Source organism: Bidens hawaiensis, unplaced genomic scaffold, assembly GCF_021521415.1.
Source record: "Bidens hawaiensis isolate Kalapana, Puna unplaced genomic scaffold, B.hawaiensis_p1.1 tig00070702_1, whole genome shotgun sequence".
NCBI classification, from domain to species: Eukaryota; Viridiplantae; Streptophyta; class Magnoliopsida; order Asterales; family Asteraceae; genus Bidens; species Bidens hawaiensis.
In genome coordinates, this window is record NW_027502413.1 from 8,532 (window position 1) to 22,755 (window position 14,224).

At 34.2% G+C, this 14,224-nt stretch overlaps 1 protein-coding gene across 1 annotated transcript; it reads right to left on the reverse strand.

Moving 5' to 3' along the window:
• Positions 1 to 1,968: 1,968 nt before the first annotated feature.
• LOC143605663 (auxin-induced protein 15A-like) lies at positions 1,969 to 2,394 on the reverse strand. Its single transcript, XM_077081693.1, has one exon. The coding sequence runs from the start codon at positions 2,392 to 2,394 to the stop codon at positions 1,969 to 1,971; it is 426 nt and encodes a 141-aa protein (XP_076937808.1).
• Between the last annotated feature and the right edge of the window lie 11,830 nt (positions 2,395 to 14,224).

A 14,224-nucleotide genomic window follows, 5' to 3' on the forward strand; every position in this document is an offset into this window, starting at 1 on the left:
GGAGTTGGAAAAGCTTGTATGCCAATCCCATATTTTTTTCTCGAATTTTAGGTAACCTTTTCACTCTTTTTTTATATGACAAGTTTCGTTGCATAAAATACTAGTCACTGTAGCATTGTCATTGATGTGCGTAAGAGTGTATATAATTTTGAGATATACTTTTACACAAATTCTTGGGCCTTACGTTTGTAGCATTGTCATTTCGTTGCATAAAATACTAGTTTTGCATAAGATCAAGGATTCCTTTGTAGCACTTGTTGGGCATTACGTTTCTTTCAATGTTTTACGTTGATAAGAAATTGGCACCCTTAAATAAACTAATGAACTAGGGGTGAACAAAAAACCAGATTGGAACCGAACCCGATTTTGTTGAGCCTGGTTTGAGTTGAACTGAAGGGTTGAAATCGGTTGGTAACTTTATACTTTGAAACCGGTTTGAATCTGTCAAATAGGTCATAAAAGTTCCTTTTCCCTCCAAAACCAGGTTGGAACTCGAACCGGTTTCGCCAAAAACTGGGGGTGACTTTGTTTGACCCAACTCGGCCCGGTTTCAACACAAACCATTTTGGGCTAAAAGCCCAATATCTGCACCTCTATAATGGGCTGACTTTAGGAGAGAGAAGGTCCGGTTTTAATTTAACATTGAATTCATAAAAAGTGGCCCAAATATTATACCATAGCATTTGACTTCATTGGAAAGAAGGTCCAAAGTTCATATCTTCACATTGAATTCAAAAAAAGCTCCAAATTTCATATCTTAACATTAGGCTTCACTTCGTGGGAGCCCTAATTTCACATCTTAACATTTGACTTCCTTGGAAAGACTGCCCAAGTTTCATGTCCAAACATTGAATTCATGAGAAAACCCCCAAAATTCATATCTTAGCATTTGACTTCATATGAAAGAAGGCCCAAATTTCATATCTTAACTAGAGGTGCACAAAACCAGTTTAAAACCCAAACCGAACCGGTTTGGTCAACGGCTGTTCAAAACCGGTTTGACTCAAACCGGTTCAGTTTATAAACCGGTTTGGAAGCAAGATAGCCGGATTTGGTCACGTCGGTTCGGTCCGATCTATAAACCGGTTTAACCAGTTTTAAACCGGTTTTCCTCGAACCGGTTCGGTTTTAAAACCGGTTTGGTAGATCTTAAGGGGAACCGGTCCTGAAACTGACGGTTTGGGTCGATTTGGGTGAAACTGGTTTTAAACCCAAACCGGTTCGGTTCAGTTCGGTTTGCCTAAAACCGGTCCCAAACCGGTTTTTTTGTACACCTCTGATCTTAACATTTGACTTCATTGAAAAGAAGGCCCAATTTTATATTTAAAATTAAACATTGTCTTGCAGGCAGCCCAACAGATCTCTACAATTTAGAATACTCATAAATAGAAAAAATAAGCAAGAAACATATAACAATTTGAGCTTAAGCGTTCAAGAACTCAACTTGAATGTTCTAGCCCACATTATACTGCCAGCAGAAGAATGATTTTCCTCATATACCCAAAATATTTCCCAAATCTCTTCATCTCTCATTTATCTAATATATAAAGTTGCTATGAGGTGTCTCATAGTTATAATATCATGTTACTTATATAATACAGATCTCCCCATGATCCACAAATCTTTAAGCACATGCACCCATCACTCACATGATCCCTAATCCCTTATTATATTATCTTATTTTAATTACAAGCTAGTACACACCACCTATTATCTTACTCTTTTCCTTAAAGCATCCCCATTGGCAATGTCCCTTTACAAGCATTCACACAACAATTAAAATGACTTTACAACCAAGCCTAATTACTTTTGTTTTACAAAGGTACATGTAACATAACAAGATTTAAAGTAAAACATAATTTGCATTGCACGGTGAATACGTCTAGAGTTCAAATGCTAAAAGAATCCAAGAACACAACCAATCAACATCACAAAGTTAAGTTAGCTTAGATGACAACATTGTTCTTATTACACCTTTTGATGATGTTCCATGCAATTGAGAAGGTACTTAAAGGTCTCAATCTCGCATGGGATGGTCAACCCGCCACTATGGTCAAACCCGAACTCTTCTTCAACCTTCTCAAGCAAAACCTTAAAAAGCGGATCACTAAGATAACTCGTTGGAATAATGAACCTTCGAAGCTCGGGGCCCACATAAACAGCCAGGTACCCTTTAGGGACATCATTTGGTAGATCAGGACTCTGGCAGCCATCTTTCAACATCCGAATCCGAATCAGAATCCCTGCACCAGAACGGTTGCCTATTGGAGGACTGTTGTCCGCCTCATCGTTCCCTTTCGCCCGTAGTGTCACATGTTGCCACCTTTGGATGATTTCTTTCAGCCGAACAATCTGCCTAATCGCGTTCAATTTAGTGCCCCCATTGTCTTCCATTCTTGTGATCCTCAACACCTAGATCTTCCCCTGCTGTGTTATATAATATTTCACAATGCATTAATAAAATGAGTTAGTTTCTTAGTTTAAATCTTTTAATTAATTATTAGAATTGAATTTGAGGAAAGAAACAAATGAGAAGCAACTAAAAAGAGTGGTTGAACAAACATAAAAAGAAAAGATCTTGGAAACTAAATGATGAAGAGAAAAAGAACCTGAAAGTGGTGGCTGGCGGGCGGGCGGCTGCGGAGGAGGATGACAGAGGAATATGTATGTTTTTGATGAAGAATTGGGGTGGAAATAAGCAGAAAGAGATGGATCTGATGGATATATATAAAAATGGTGAAATAAGGAAGAACAAAAGAGGAATTTGATGGGTAAGAAACTGAATTTCGGAATCCTTTTCGGGTATTCCTATGCTTATGCTTATGCTTACTATTATTGTTATTGCTATGTTGCCTTCTTTGTTGGACTAGCATCATTTCTCCATGCCTATCGCTTTTATATATATGAGAGTCAAAACCTTTTTTCCTTGTGATAAAAGTAAAGCTTAATATATTTTTAAAAAAATAACTTTTTGTTAAAAATGTTGGCTATTATTATATATAATAGTTAAGAAGTTTGGCAACACAACCAAGTGATTGGTTCACGTGACCTTACGTGGTTGGTTGGTCTTTTTATTTGCTTTTAATTGTTTTTCGTTTTTAAATTCGCACCAGTTCGCTACCGTAAAATACAGGGTTTTTTTCCGTTGATACCATCAAAGGGCCAAATTCGCGTATGCTCGCGGTTGGGACCTATAGTTTTTTCTCCCGCGAGTTTTTTTTAGTTCATAGATTCTTGACGAATCCGTGTCAGGTCACGACCACAACACGTGATATTTTTGGTTTTTGCCATGGTCTTTTTTATGTAAATATGTTAATTTGTTGTATTTCGAGTATGAGCGAATTAACTTATTGTTTTAATTTCGGTGTCGTAACCTGATACCAACCGAACTCGTGTCGGTTCACCACCACAACACATGGTTTTCTGTGTACGATTTGTCCCGAGAATGTCGATTCCGACTGAATTTGCGTTAGTTCGCAAACGCAACGAGCAGGGTTTTTTTATCATTTTTTTGGTCCCTCATTTTAAATATGTAAGATTGTTGTATTTGGGTGTAGACAAATTTATGGTTTGCTTTATTTTTGGCGCCGTAACCAGATACCAACCGAAATATCATCGGTTCGTAATCGCAACGCGGGTTTTGTTATGTTAAGTTGTATTTTTGCGTTAACAAAGTTTTTTTTTTTTGGGGGGGGGAGGGTTGGGTTATTACTGGTTTCGTAACCCGGCTCTGATCGAATTCACCTCGACTCGCAGACGCGCTGTATGATTTGATAAGTTATACGAGTACGATTGTCAACAACATCAGCCCGGCACAACGCGTCGGTAATCTCCCTAGTTTATAATGTTTGTGGTGGTGCGATTCGGTGCGTTTTTAGGCTAAAACCAAACCAAAAACCGAAACTTTGGTTTTCGGCTTTTTGAAACCATTTATTTTCGGTTTTCATTTTGGTTTCTGTTTTTTGGTATTTATCATTTGAGCTTGAAAATTTTAGAACGAAAAGAAAAGTTAGACCGAAAATAAATTAACTAATTGACTATTATACATTTAGCCAAAAATATTTTACTTACATATTTATTAAATTCTAGTAAACTACTTAAAACAAATATAAAAAAAAATAAAAATCTAGATATTCGGTTCGATTTGGTTTTTTCGATTTCAATTACATGCAAAATCAATACCAAACCATAAGTTTGGCTATTACGAAAACATGAAACCAAACCGTTAGTTTTTGTTTCGAGTCAGTTTTTTCGGTTTGGATTTCTCGGTTTTTTTTTATTCCGGATCAGTTTTTTCGGTTTTTTCACACCCCTAAATGTTTGAGGTGGTTTTTTTTTTATAAAGGCACGTAAAGGATTTTGGATGTTAGTTATGTGACCTGAATTTGTGTAAACTTTGATGGAAATATATTTGTGAAAGTTTATTACATAGGGTTTGGGCAACAATACACATGTAAGATTGCACATACACCTAAGTGTAATGGGGCGATAAAAGGAACAATTTTAGGTGAATTTGCGCTATAACACCGCACTCTAACCTACAAAAGAACGATTTGTTGGGGGGAGGGGGGGGGAGGCGACAAAGGTATGTCGCTTGCTTTGTGTTGCCTGTGGTATAAAAATAATAATAAAATAAGTGGGGAGGGATTTTTGAACTACAACACCGCTACACTTTTAAAATAAAAATCGTTCATCTCCTGACGTGGCACCACGTGTCGAAAATCCCACCCCTTCAATTTTGTAGCTCTCCAGTACACATAGCATAATGGGTTAAATGTATTATTGTAACAAATGGGAGTCTAGGATCGTACTTGCTTAATCATAACTCAAACTGAAATTTCAGACATTTAATTGTAACAATCAAGGTTGCAAAAGTCGTTAGGCGGACCCTAGGCGGTCGACTGGGGAGTTGGGTGTACTCGGAGTACTTAGGGAGTACTCGGAGAGTACTCGTACATGATAAATATGAAGAAAATTAATTTTTGGATATTATATATATGTCAAATATCATTATTTTACCAATATTTATAACAAAATATGTAAATATCAATATAAATAGAAGCAATACACAATAAATTATTCTAAGAATTACAAATCATTAATTAAAAAAATGATATTTGTTTTTTAATATTATAGAAATAAGAATTATGTTTTATTTTTTAAGTCAAAATCGGCTCAATGCAAGTCCACCGACTAAATGTGATTTTAGCTGAGGTTGACCCTCTTTGATCGATTCTTTGTAACTGGGCGGAGTTAAAGAAACTCCCCTCGACGACGTACCTTGTAACGAGTACTCGGCCTTCTAAGCTTACTTTTACAACATTTGTAACAATGTGTTGAAACTCATTACAAAAAGATAAATCAAAACTATAAAGTTGGACGTTGGTTATATGCATTAACTAAGCATATCGCTTTAACGGGTTCTCAATGTTGTAATTTACAGTGTGTCAGACCTTTTCTCTCTTATTTATACCATCTAATAAAGAATAATCTTTCATGTCATATATCGTCTTTATATCCTTACCGTTTCAACCTTACTTGATTCCTTGTTAAACACATCTATCTTTTATTTATAATTTATATTTTTAAAGAAAATACTAACTACACTAATAAAACATATTTTTTAAATTATCACTAATTTAAGAAACTTTAATTTCAATCATGTAAGTGTGCAACTTTTGTGTTTTAATCAAATATTAAGGTAGCATTTGGTATGCAGGAATGACGAGAGAAATAGAATGATTCATTGCGTATGAATGAAAAAAGTGACGTTTGGTTGTTCAATGGAATGTAACCATCGCCACCACCATCACCTGTCGTCGTCATCACTGCCACCACCAGCTCTACCACCTCCACCGCCGCTGCCACCAACGTCGACGTAACAACCATAACACTTGTCACCGCCGTCGTTTGACCAGCACCGCCACCACCGTCACTGCCACCCTACTATCGCCATCACTACCAATGCCGCCACCGTCTCCCCTGCCGCCTAACTGGCACCACCATCACCGTCGCCACCACCATTTTCGTCGCGCGGAGCTAAGACCGTCGCCATTGCAGGGTTTTTTTTTTTTTTTTTGTTAAAAAGTATTTTGAGATATGAGTGTTTTTATTATTTCTTTTTTCATTACTACAATTTTTTTGGATACCAAACAACAAAAGGTAATATTCTTTTCATTTATATATGTTAACCAAAACAAGACAAAGAAATGGTAATAATCTATTTCATTCTCTTGTCTATTTCATTCTTTCTCTCGTTCTATTATCTCTTCATTCCATTAACTCTAACCAAGCATACCCTAAATAAAACTAAAATTACATTGAATATGGTAATTATGCATTTTTGAAATCCAATTATATATTAACTTTTACAAATAATTTTTTTAAAATTATTAGCATATCATGTATTAAACGGGTTATAATTAAGCTATTCCCAATAATAATTTGCATCACTTGGAACCTTTAAATTGATCCAATTAGTGATGAAAACACATCCTACGATCTATAAGAGAAACTCGTTTACCTTTACTTTGATCCTTCTTTGTATTAATGATTATATTAACATAATATAAAATGGTAAACATGTCTTCTGTTGTTGGATTAAAAAAAATTAAACAAGTTTTTCAACTGAATTTGATATGATTGATTATACATGATTGGGTTAAATTACTAAAACTTGTGTATTTTGATTTGGTGAAGGATATGCTTGAATTCCATCGATCGATCTCGACGGTTACATGCTTGATGATTTGGAAATCAAGATATGACTAATTTATTTTTCATAGCGTTCCTTTATCAGTTTCAAAGTGGTAAATTATTAAAATCAGCATCCTTTTTATGAATAAAACACAAAAATAAACGCTCAAGTTTAGAATGACAAAATGATGTAAGTTTAATTTTGTGAATTCCTCTTTATAATTAGTAACATGTTTTTTAACTAGTAATTTGAACATTTATTTCGCTGTATGTTGTGGGCACTTGCTTTTTATAACTTTGCTCCATTTTGTTTTGTTTTTTAATAATACTAGCCTTAGAAAAAAGTTATTTAGTAACATAAAGAATATTTGCCTATCTATTAGAAAGAAAAACATTAAAAATTCTAACCTATTATAGAAATAACCAGGATAATAACATGTGTTACACACGTGTAGAAAACATATCAAGAAACAATATAAAATATAAAAAATATATTCAATCAACACAAATATTTGACATAAGTTTTTTATCAGCAGATATTACAAAAGATATTAAACTATGTCTATAACATAAAAAGAAAATACTTTATATATAAATAATTTAGTAAATAAAGAATAATATAACATAAATGAACCATTATACATGAAAAGAATAAAAAAAACACATTAATAACAGATTTTGTAATAGTATTTGAAAACTAAGCTTATAAATACATACCAAGTTTAAACTTATATTTTCACCCGTGTAGAGTTTTCGTTCAAAAGCCTTTTGAAACAAAAAAATGTCGGGTTTAAAAACCGTAGCTTACATTTGATTCTCCTGTCATAATAATAAGAATAATAATAATAATAATAATAATAAACATGTGTAGATAATTAATGAAAAGAGTAGTATAGATAAAGGAAAATATAAAACAATAAAAAACTTACAGATTGATCCATGAGGACCATCTTCATCAAGAAGGCCTCATTTGGTGTGTTTGTTATCTTTGACGGTCCATACTCTCAAAACTCTAACATTAAATGTGGATGGAGATATTTTGAGAACATCAATTTCATCCAACATTGTAAAGCTTTGAACCTCCGTTGTAATATGTTTTAAATCAAACGCTAAAAGACTTTAATGAAATAATTCGTTTAAATATAAATTTATAATTAACAGTTAAAGAACTTACCTTGTAAAAGCTTCAATTGCAGAAGATTGTTTTAATGTGGAGAATGCATCTATGAGCGGATGTTATATACTACATATGGAGATGTTTATTTTTGATAAAGACCGCAAGTTCAGAAATTGTTTTAATTAAATAATAAATACAATAAATCGAATTCAATATAATGCAATATACATCCTATAAATAAAACCCTATAAATAAGCCTATATACAGCATATAATTTCTAATAAAAATCCAGAGGTTGATTTTTGGAACTACTAAAAATTAGATATCTAAATATAATAATAAACCAATTTGACATGTTGACTAATTTAGAAACCGTTTTAATTAACCCATTTTCTTTTCCTTTGTCTTTATTGAAATGTTTGACGGGGATCCAACCCCTTTAAAAAAAATTCCTGGTGTGTATTTTGTAAGATTGTTTTAATTGTTTTTTTGTAAGATTTTTGTTGCTAGATTGCTTTAATTAAAAATAACAATTTTTGTAAGGTTGTGAATTTCTAGTCAATATATAACTAATTGATCAACTATATTAAAAAACATTTTAGTTTCCAAAAATAACATTTTAATGTTACCAAAAATTATTTGTAAATATGTGGAAAATAATTATATGGAAATTTGATGATGTGGAGTCCTATGTGGACATCCTAGTAATGGCATGTGGATAGAACTGAGTTGCTTTATTATATTAGTTAGATTATAACAGTGTTAGGTTCATATCCATATATAATAAGATCTTCAAATTTTAAATTGATAGGTCACAAATATAAATTAATATTAGTGAAACTTTGAAAAAGGCGTATAATGAACAAAAAATCACAATATATAAACATAATTTTAAGTAACAAACATATTAAACATCATATCGATTAACCGATAATTTAAAAAAAATCATACATTTAAACCCTAAATAGACTAAAACATAAATCCATTAATAGGAATAGATTAAATATCAAATCTATTAACCGTTAGTATAAAAATTCATGCAATTAAACCCTAAATCCAATAACAGAAATCAATTTGATGTTGTTATTCACAAAATCGATTAAACACTAAAATATAAATCATACCTGATAATTGCAAACGATGAACATATTTAATGTTGTTTGGATTATGAAACCGACAAATCATGAAGAATTGGTTATAGATGAGGCGAAGAATCTGGTTACAAACGATGGGGAGCGTTATGATTTTTGAACGAAGCATGTGCCTTTTAAAGAAGAAACTATGAACAATTTAAACCTAGTAAATTTAATAAGTTACAAAAATATAAAAGTCAATATCATTGATTAAAAATTTATTGTGAATATGTGGAAATTAGATTTATGGAAGGTTGATGACACGGAAGTCTATGTGGACAACCTAGGTGAAGGACATGTGGCCAAAATTATGTTGGTTTAATATATTAGTTAGATGTTTATGTTTATTTAAAGGTATATACTTTAATTTTTACTAATTAGGTGTAACCGACCTCAATAAAAAATTCTTTGAGAAAAGGGGGAAAGGCGATGTTTTACAAACCGGTTCAAACCGGCCGGTTGAACTGGTTAAACCGGATTTCGCACAGCAAACCGGTATTTTGAGCCCGGTATTGTTTGTCGGTTTGCTAGAACATCGTGCCGGCGATTTTTTCTAAAATACCGGTTTTTACCAAAAAACCTGTTTTATGTCCAAGAAATTTTTGATATTTACGGCCCATATTTTATCAAAATTACTTTTAACTCAACAATTAATATTCAAGCGTCTAAACTTTATGACTCTTTTTTAAAATTGAGTGCTTTTGTATTATTTTTTTAATATGGATTAACTTTTGGATTATTTTTTATTATAAAATCATTTACTTTTGGGTTATTTTTGGAGTTAAAGTTGTATTTTTAGGAAATTATAAGGTAAATTATTCAACCGGTTAAACCTCTCGGTATAACCCGGTTCAACCGGTTGTATAAAAAACCTGTTTTTAAAACATTGTCCAAGGAGCAGAGCCCCTGGCTGGGTCGAGCTGCCAGGTCAGCTTGGAAAAATTTTATTTTCGTTAATAGGCCTTTATAAAAAATGCATCAGAAAAATGAATCGGGTTACGTTTTACAACAATTTGGATCGCATGTAAAACCATTCGCATGGAACCATTCGCTTCGCATGGAAACCATTCGAATGGAATCCATTCGCTTCGTATGGAAACCATTCGCATAGAAACCATTCGCTTCGCATGACATGCGATGCGATTTCCTTCTGTGCAATCAGAATCTCCTTTTCTTCATTTTTACCATTTTAAAGCCATTTTCCTCCGTGACTCTTCCTTAGGACCCCCTTTTACCCTTTTTGTGGGTTTTGGGTTGTACCAACTTTGTATGCCCATGTTTTACATTGCCCAAACATCACCTTTTCATCCTATAACGAAACCGCTAACACTCGGCCCTTCAAGTTTATATTTTTCTTACATCTTACAGCCCGATCTATCGTTCTATCAATTTGCATGTAGAAACCGAGCTCAAAACTTAATCTTTTTAACCAAAATCACCTTTCGGTTCTGATCAACCTGAGCATCTGGTGGTTTTTCTTATTGTTTGATGATGTTTAGACACAAGGTTTACCCTTCCCTTGGCTCGGATTTGGATTCGGGTGCTAGAGAGAAAATGTGTGTGTGTGTGTTCTTGAGTGTGTGTGTGTGTAGGGAGGATGGAGATGATGAAATAAGGAGTGGTTGGGAGATTTTGGGGTTTATATATATAGGGTCCTGATGTGCTAAAAGTAGTTATTAATTTATTAACTAAATGAAAGCTAATTTAGACACTAAGTAATAAATTTTAGACTCTTAAACTTAACTAAACTACTAACCGGCAAGTGAACCGATCGACTCTAGTACAGTTAAGTTAGTTCGGATATCGAACCCACGAGACTCTTTAAATTACGTAAACCGGCTAAATTAGACTCAATTACAGACACGACTATTTATTTATTATTTGCCTAAGGGGGGTTTTACTAATAAACTAATTTTAAACTAATTAATAAAACTAAAGATGACTAAACTTATAACTTAGACTTAATTCAGATGATGATGAACAACCACCTAGGCTAGAATCCCCTAAGTTTCAGTTATCAATTAACCGGGAGACTATTTAGTTATGGAACTGGGATCGTAAAATAGACGCTTTAGAGAAAACCCGAACAGGACCCCTGACCCTTCTCAAGAGACATCTATGGATTTCTAATAAGTTTTAACACACACCAGTATTAAAAATCAAGTTTCCTTACGGTCACCTAATTAATTACAAATAGTTCCTTTGTACGAATTCCTACTTTACAGCGTGGAAATCAAAGACAGTCTAATATATTCAATTAACTCGATAGACAAAGTTAATCAATCAAACCTAGACGGACTTCTTACGAAGAACTAAATCTAGCAATCCTGATCAACAAAGACCTATCAATAACCTAGCACCTTACAGCTATTTAGGTTAGCAGCACACTTAGGTTTATTTGATTAACTAATATTATTCCTATGATCTTATCGCGAAATCAATCATAAAATAGTGAAAAACACAAAGTAGATGACTTAATAGAAACCTATCATAATGACAAACAATTATTAAGGCAACTATGGAATAATAAAACTTAATTAAATAACCCTAAGCACACATATGCATCAATTTAATATAATTAAACCTTTTAACTGGTTCATAAAAACCATAACGATAAATAAATCCCAAGTCAAAATCAAAAGTCAACAAAGGTTCATCATAATCCTAGGCAGTCTATAAAGTTTAGCCTAACATCATAAAAGCAAACAAAACGATAATAAAGGAAATCATGGCGAAAATAAATAAAGGCGATAAAACCCGTGGTCTTCGTTCTTTGATGATAAGCACTTCGCCGGCTGATTCCTAGCCTTCAAACCCACCAAATATTGCAATCATAAGCTCCAGGAAACTCCAAATTCGGCTGTGGTTCGCAGGGTATGCTCAGGATTAAGTTTAGGCGTGTTTAAATAAGTTTCCTAGGTCTAAAACTGATAAAAAATGAAGAAAATACGCGAAATGGGATGCTCGGCGCGCCGCGCGGTGTGATTTGGCCTCTCGGTCGCGCGGCGCTCCGGATGAGGGGGGCTGACCGGTCCGGTTCGTTTCCTGATGCGGTCCGGTTCAATTCTGATGCGGTCCGGTTAAATTCTGATGCTCCGGTTCACCGGTTTGGCTTATTTTAGCTCTTTTTTCGCCATTTTCAACCATGAACAAGTCTCGGAATCTACATTATTCAAATATGTTAGTAATATACAAATTCTAATAAAAACGAACGAAAACTAATAAAATATTATACTAAATATACAACGGATTTATATATATTTAGCATTATATCAAATATCCCCACACTTATCTTTTTTTCGTCCCTAAAAAAGTCTCATTGCAATGGGATCAGTATCGGAGAAATATAGTTTTAAAAACATATAAGGTTATCTTAAAGCTCAGATAAACATAAAATCCGCGATTGCCAATATTGTTGTCCACTTAAACTCAGCCACTAGCCTATCAAGCCCCCACGCACATTAAGCATTTAAGTTTATGTTATATCAAAAACCTATGGGTCTCACTCCTTTGGAGTTAAGATCCACCTACCCCATCTCAAGCATAGTAAAGACAATTAAAAATAATCGAGTTGAAGCTAACTGGTTCTGTTGGGTTCGTAGGCCTTTTCTGTTTAGGCCCGGTTTATTATTTGAAGTCTAAATGGCAGACGGGTGTAGGGTGGCCAGACCGAATGTAACGCCCGTTAATTCCGGTTAAAGGAATTTAAGCCTGTAATGTATGTATATTTCTCGGGATTTATCTAGCCTTTCTCGGAGGCCCTCTCGTCTTTCAGTTACATTAAATTCATTAAAATTTTCGTTAAAGTTGCTTTATCCTTCAAATTGGAGAGGCTAGAGTGTATCATTTTATATTATAACATAAAATAAAAAAAAAACCCTAGCTCCCTCCCCACCCTACCTGCCGATCGGAGGTGAGCAGCCCCCCAAGCCCCGATTTTTCTTTTTTCCAGCCAAGTGTTGGGCATAAAACTTCAATTGAAGGTTAATTCTACGTTCCCTCAAGCCTTTTACACCTTAATTGATCATATTAACGCGCTTATTGGTCGTTAGGGTTGAGTTTTGGTTATAACGATTTCTGACAGATTCGTACTCGTTTATTGTTTGGTCTGTAACTCGATGAAAATATATTGTTTTTGATCAATTCTTGTTTCTATGATGTTCTACTTTGAGTCTAGTTTCCAGAAAGGTATAATATGTAATTTTTGGATGAGATTTGAATACTTTTTATGATTTTATAAGATCGAGTGTCAAAGCTGATGCGGGATGACGGATTCTGGTATGTCTTCCCGACATCATAACCCTTTTTCGACAAGCCCAAATTGGTTGGTTCCACTTCTGGAAGTTAGTATTTTGAGTTAGGAACCAAACCCAATTGGGATCATTTAATTTGGCTGGGTAATGATTTTTGTAAAAATAAAACCATTTTGTTGCGCACTGAAATAGCTGCACATACCCTTTTGTGTTAGAGTAATTTTTATGATTTTTATGTCCACTAGAAAAATATAATAAAAATAGTTTTATAAACCTAAGACATTTATTAAAATCTGGTAAAAAAATTAATAAATTATTTCAAAGGTTATCCTATGTAATTAAATGCATCTTCGCATGCTAAAATCTGCACATTTAACTTGTTATTGATCGATAAGTTCGTTTTATGCTTAACCTATGGATGTTCACTTGTGTTCTTGTCGGGGCTATTTGAAGTGAGTTTTAACACCAACATCTTCCTAGGTATGTCTAGTACTACATACTTTAAAATTATATCTATTGGTGTTCGTTTGAGTGGTCAACTAGTTGTAGTTTGAAAAATTGTTTTCGGTTGGCTAGAATAGTGTTTTGTTGCGTTTAACACGAGGGATGAAGTAAGTGATGACCAATTCAGTCGGATAGTTTCGGGTTAATGTACGGGCTGTTGGAAAATGATTTTTATGGGTATTGGGGCTGAATTGGTTGTCGGTTACTCAAACGGGCCGGCACAACGCGCATTCGCGTTTATTGAATAGTTAGTGCATTGTACTTGCGAATTACCTACCCATTCGACTCGCGTAGCGTCGTATGGACTCATTGGCAGTGAATTTACCATAACGGGTCCACGCGGGGCTGAGTTGGATGTTAATCTCCTAAACAACTCTTAAACGCGTGTGTTAATATCACCTAGTGCTTCCGGGGGTAATTTGGGAATTCTTTATTTCCGGGAGTATCTAAGGGTCGTGTTGGTGAATGTAAGGCCCTGGGGGCTGTTATGATTGAGTTTGATGAGGTCGAGGCTTTAGGCA